The 6,253-nt window shown below is 34.7% G+C and overlaps 1 protein-coding gene across 1 annotated transcript in view; it reads right to left on the bottom strand.

Moving 5' to 3' along the window:
• Window positions 1-5,149, bottom strand: part of LOC117112197 (acid-sensing ion channel 4-A-like) — a gene marked incomplete at its 3' end in the record, with an annotated part of 47,971 nt that extends 42,822 nt beyond the window's left edge. The window contains exon 1 of the mRNA XM_033255271.1: window positions 4,896-5,149. Coding sequence (XP_033111162.1) covers window positions 4,896-5,131 — 236 coding nt within the window. The remainder of the gene's footprint in view (window positions 1-4,895) is intronic.
• Between the last annotated feature and the right edge of the window lie 1,104 nt (window positions 5,150-6,253).

Here is a 6,253-nt window from a genome sequence, read left to right as displayed (position 1 = left end):
TCGGTATTTCCTTTGAGTTATAATCAGCTGTACACTGAGTAAAAACAAACAAGATTTCTTTCTCCAGATATTCAATCGATAGCAGTAGCCAATTTAGGGGGTGGGGGCCTTTTTAAAATTTCAAAAAATATTGAGAAAAAAATAGTATATTCAAATTTTGTCTACAGGTGCAGTAATCATACATTTACTTAGCTCTACTTCAGCCGTACGTGGTTGGGACTGAGGTAAAAAAGAAATATAAAATAGTACCTAGGTGGCAAGGCACTTTTATATACAGTAGTAAAATTCATCATCATCACATCACCAGGCAAAATAAAGCGTCAACAAATTTCTCATGATCTCTTATTAACGATTTTCGGCAAACATAGAGATCTAAATAATACTGTACATATGATGTAAAATTAATTATCATTGATCGTATGTTTCTTTGTTGTTTATGTACTTTTGTTGCCATGAGAAAAACTAATTTCATATTTTAATTTGACAATAAATCTATCTTGTATCTAATATGAATCGCTGCGATAGAAATATAACAACATAATTGTCTTCGATTTATCTACTTTACCTACTTCATGAGCCGAAAACCAATTTATCTTTACACACTTTTTATCATACTTGTGTAATAAAGGCACGCACTCGAGTTGTGTATTACAGTTAATTCAGATGTTTGTGGACAGAAAACACCGACCGGAATTTTGTTATAAAATAAGATGTTATCTGCCTGTAAATTGGTCTTTCGTTAAAATCTGGTCATTTATGCAGTTCAATTCTACAATTTCCAGGAATATTGTTGACTTCCTTAGGAACGTGATGGGGACCACCCCCTTAAAATAGTTGGGGGGGGGGTACGTGTCGCCTGTCACCCCCGTCCATGCTATTCACCAGAAGACAAGGCATTATACAGGCATTATACAGTAACTCGGCACCAAATCCTGAATTTACGTGATTTCCAACATTTTTTTTTATATGAAGAGAGTAGAATAGTAGGCCTATTTCAAATAAATCAATTATCAGTCATTATTATACTTTTTAAAATATCAACAATTATTTACACTATTTGCAAATAAATTTGTTTTATTGTATTAGCTATAAAATTTTAATTGGTGTTTTTTCCGACTCCTGAGTCTTAGCTGGGTCGGCACACACTGGGCAGGCCTCACTATTTGTCAATTAATCGTACCTATCATTGTATTTAAAATTAAAATTGAATTATTGTTGTAGATCCATCTACCCTGAAATTAAATATTACAGAGGTTATAATATCTAACAATTTCCGTGCTTACATTCTGGGACGTGACGTACGTACGAACTTGCGTACGTACGTACGTGTGTTGCGTAAATGAGTACGCGCAGACTGTTGAAGGTATGTTAACCAATCAAAAGCGTCAGCGGCAAATCAAATTAAAGCGCTTCGTAACCAAGGCACAGCACACACATCATAGGCACGGCGTATAAGCCCAGTGAAATAGTTCAGTTTTCTTTGCTATAAGAATCACCTTTCCCGTGGGTATATTTTGGTAAACTTTTTATATGTTGTAGATATAAAATTTAACTATATATATTCATTAAAAAAAACGTTTTGTTGCAATTATGTCCAACTTTGGTGCTTCAAATCCGTATTTCGGGTGGACTATATCGGGTTTTTGCGAGGCGAAAAAATGCGCAGCCAATCAGAGCTCAGAAATGTGTACCGATGATTTGTTTCACGCGAATAAATTTGCATAGTGGAAAACAGGCTTTAACTACACATCAGCAATACATAACAGTACGAATACGAATAACTATTGTAATTGTGTTAGAAAGAACTTGTTTGTAATGCTATTTTGATAGACATTTGTCAAAGAAATAAACATTTCAGCATTCGAAAAAGAATAGTCACTGACCATTTTGGTCGGTGCATGCAGACAGATAAAAATCGTGCGATGATTTCATGACTAGGCTATGCTACGTCTTACCCATTTCACACTGATGCTATTTTGCAAATATTAACAACTTGTAACAAGTTGTAACCAGGTTTGGATGAGAGTGAAAGCAAAATCCTTGTAAACTTTCCGAGGTTTCACAGGGGTCCCCTGAGTTATCTCGGAACAAAAACAGACCATCGCGAGGCCTGTTTTTTCCCGAAATCTTCCGGGTTGTTGTTGCGCATGCGTCATGTCCATATTTTGACCTTTTCGCGGACTGTTTTTTTTTTTTTTTTTTTTTGTTTAGTTCGAACGAATGGCGGCAGCGATGGAAAACGTATCAACATTACTACCATTTGTTAATAGGCCTAGACCTAAAATCAAAAGATATTTCGCTAAATTTCACATGTCTGATGTAGAAACAATCACGAGGCTTCGTAAAATACGCCGACAGCGAATCATTATGATGCTTGTTGCACTGATTGCCTCTAACAACAATAGTGAGCTACCGGCCGGCGGCCCGACTGCGCCTAGTTAGCCTAGGCCAGCTCGACTACAGCAAGCGAGCTAGAAGTTGAATTCGTTTTACTCTCCGAAGGCTAAGGACCATGGAAGAATTATAATCTTGTTAATTCGGTACCAGGCCTAGTTTAGTAGTTGATATGTAATTCGGACAACCTACAACTAGCCTAGGCCTATTAGTACTACCCTAGGCCTCTAGGCCTAGTCATAATATTCTTCCGAGTTTTCCCGAGATTTCTCATGGTTTGAAAGTGCATGTGTGAAACGAACCAAAAATCTCGGAATATCAAACTTGTTACAACTTGTTAATAGTTGTTAAAAGTTGTAATATTTTCTGCTAGTGTGAAATGGGTATTAGTAAGAGGAGGCCTCGGCGGCCTCCTGCCTGGACGTAGGCCTACATCCAAATCTGTTCCTGGAGTCTTTAAAATAAGGTCTAGAATATTCCTATTAAACGTTTAGTTTGTTTTGTTTATGAGGGTCCATTGATTCAATGAATTCTTTATTTGTTCATACTTAATATTGAATTTGAAGTAACTTTTTTTCGGGTCCTCATTAAGCTTGTTTTACTGAAGTAATTTCCAATACAATTCAAATTTCATCGCGGTGCACGATATCTTCGCGGTGACGAAAAAATGAGGATTTTTTTTGCACACGAACCTAAAAAAAAATCAAGCCAAGCGTCTACTAATTGCAAAATTAGTGGACGGTGGGGAAATAACATTGGGAGTTGCAGTGACGAAGTCACGATTGACTTATAATGTAGTTTATAAGCGCTTTATACCGGAGTCTTAAATCGATCAATGCACTAGCTCGTGAAGTAACTTTCTTCTGCAAAGAGTCTCTTCATGTCAGAGCTACCCTGTAAACCGGTACCAACTACTCTCGTCTGTCCACAACGGGGTGGGGGTGTATGAACCAGTACACCGGGGTAATACCCTACTCGTCTCGAAAGATGTACTGGGTTCTTTTAAGTGCTCATGAGTCAAATTGTGTACACTGGCCCTACGGTTTATTGTCATCTATCCGAGAAAACTTGTTTCACCACAAAAATGGGTGATATATAATTGTAGGTTGTACTACCCGCTCGGCCATCCAACTCGCCATTATGATACATTATGTTTCATGCACGTAGGAAGCAGTTTGTTGTTCCCCTCCCCATCTTTCTTGTGCTTACCTTTTGGTTTGTATCTGTCTTATTGTACCATTATGACAAGAATAAATGTAATTGTATCTAATACTCTCCAAATCAGCACTAAACGTACAATCATAATCAGAAAATGTAGAAGGTAATACATCATATATTGAGCCGCCTTACAATTAATAAATTTGGCCAATCTTTTAATTTAGAGGACAACAAAATCATATTTCAAACTGAAAATAATCAAGATTATTTAAAAATTAATAATTTACTTTTTCTTTGTTAATATTTCTATCAATTTCAATATTCATTATGTTTTTAACTCATTATTCGATCTAACATTTTGAAAAGAAATTGAAGTGATTGTTACATTCAGTAGCGTTATTAGCTTTCTCTATAAAACCCTATGGAAATAGGCCTACTAATCAAGATTGGTGTACGACTTTGAGACAAATAAATTGACGAAAGAAGGAATGAAATTGTCAAAATCAATAGTAACGAAAAAATGTCAATTTTACAGTTCATTTAGAAAATCTTTATATATCTTCTCTTTTTAAACTTTCTATATTATGGTGTTTGCTATGTAAGACTGTGTGTATAATGTTATATGCCAGACTACACACACACACACACATACCCCCACCCCCTACATCCCCACACACTTGTTTGTAGTCTGTTTAAAACTGCACTGTCTTTGGTGAGTAATAGAATTCCTATAATTTAAGACCAGCATCAAAAAGCTGGTGTTCTGATTTCTTTATTTACCGAAAATAATAATAAAAATAATTTTAAAAAACAAAAAACATAAGCTTATTAAATATACGAATATTTTAATCAGTTTTGTCAATGCCTAAATTTATTATTTCATATTCTGATAATCTTTACATGATTCAAAACAAAAATTCTATCACGTTTTATTAATAGCATTATCATCCTTGTTTTCATTTTAAAAATGTAATTTTAAGTAAAATTGGTGAGAAAATTGCAACATTTCACTACTTTGTGATAAGCGCCTAAAATAAAATTTTAAGTGATTATAGGTGAAATATACTCTTCTTTTTTAATAGAGAGTTCAAATGATTACCATCCTTATATCTGGTTTAAGTAAAGTTTCAAAGTAAGGAGCAGGACCTTAAACCAAAAATATAAACATCTAATTAAAGATATAAAAAACACTCAAATTATTATAAGAGAAAGAATGCATTAGTGAACAATTACTAGATAAGGCGAGATTAACAAAAAAAAAGATAATACAGAAAGTCAAATGAGAGTTCTTGGACAAACCTCACTAAACATATTTTGTATAGTTCCTTTTGAAAATAACGTACCTTCTGGCGGTTGAGGAGTCTTTACTTGTAATAAAGCTAAGTCCATGCAGCGTAGTATTCTGTGAGAAATTTTCTAGATCTTCTAGACACCTTTTCCGTTGTTTATTACCATTATCTTCTTCTTTATCATTACTAGCTTTCGTTCCATCAAATGGATATACAACCGAGTTGATGTAGTTTATGCTGTTTTTCTTTGTTTTTTGGGTAGGGTTGTCTTTTTTCGACCAAGCTTCCATTTTAAGTGTTCTGTCGAGAAAAACAGTTAACATCGATTACCACATGTCGGATAAATCTCTCTGGGTGCATCTACTGACTTGGAAATCTAATTTTCAACTATCTCCAATCAGAACTTGGTACCAACATTACTTAATCTTGTTGCTACACTCTTCTGGTGCGTCTGTGTGTAATATTGATTAATGATACAATTACTATTACAATACAATTACTGTCAAACGAGGCTTAAGAAATTATTTTATTCACGAGTCATTTCACTTAACATTTTTCATAAACGGATTTGGCCTTTAAATAAGCTTAACCGTAATGGAATATTTTAAAATCGAGCTATAGATTCCTAATTAAGAATTATTATTTATAAAATGCGCTGAAGAATAACTATGACAAATGACAACTGGCAGACAAACACCTAATTTTGAATACTTGCATTATTACAGTTATGTGGGAGGGGCTTGACACAGAGATTGCGATACGAGCTATGAAACTTAATTCAGTTTTATTAATTCGAACACTTCCTGTAAATTTCGCTTTCGTTCTTGTTCTAATGCACTTCTCCCCCCACCCCTCTCTTTCTACCAATTAGTAAGTAAGAGGGCATCTGATCTGCTTGAATGTCAATGCAATGATTAGGTAGAGTAGTTTTTAATTATCTCAAAGAGTCTATTTTTTGTTCCACAGGATGTTTGATCTAAAGACACGTCTAAAAATATGAAGTGCATTATGCGTTATAGTAGAATTGGCTTAAGTATATTAAAGAGAATACTCCTTATAAACATTAAGATACTCACATAGCCTATTGAATTTCTTTGTAATACCAGTAGCACATATTTCAGGATAGACGTTAAGCCGTTAGTATATTATGTAGTATGTCCTGTACATAAAAGAACGCACTAAACCCTTCGAAGAAAAGCATTGGAAGGTTCGGCGTCAGGATTTTCCTGAGGAGGGCAGGGAACAAGCATATAAAAAAGGGCGTGATTGTTGCTTAAAAATCTAAGCATTATCCATTTAAGTTATTCTGACGCCATAGCTAAGTAGGCTGTTGATAATACTGTGTGAAAAACGCTCAAAATATCAAATATCCTGGTCAATACTAAACGGTCATCGTCCTAATTAACTGGCTC

The sequence above is a fragment of the Anneissia japonica genome, unplaced genomic scaffold (genome assembly GCF_011630105.1).
Source record: "Anneissia japonica isolate Jap-2015-1 unplaced genomic scaffold, ASM1163010v1 scaffold287788_len41727_cov126, whole genome shotgun sequence".
Lineage (NCBI taxonomy): Eukaryota > Metazoa > Echinodermata > Crinoidea > Comatulida > Comatulidae > Anneissia > Anneissia japonica.
Note: the sequence above shows the minus strand (reverse complement) of the source record. Positions and strands in the feature narration are given on the sequence as shown.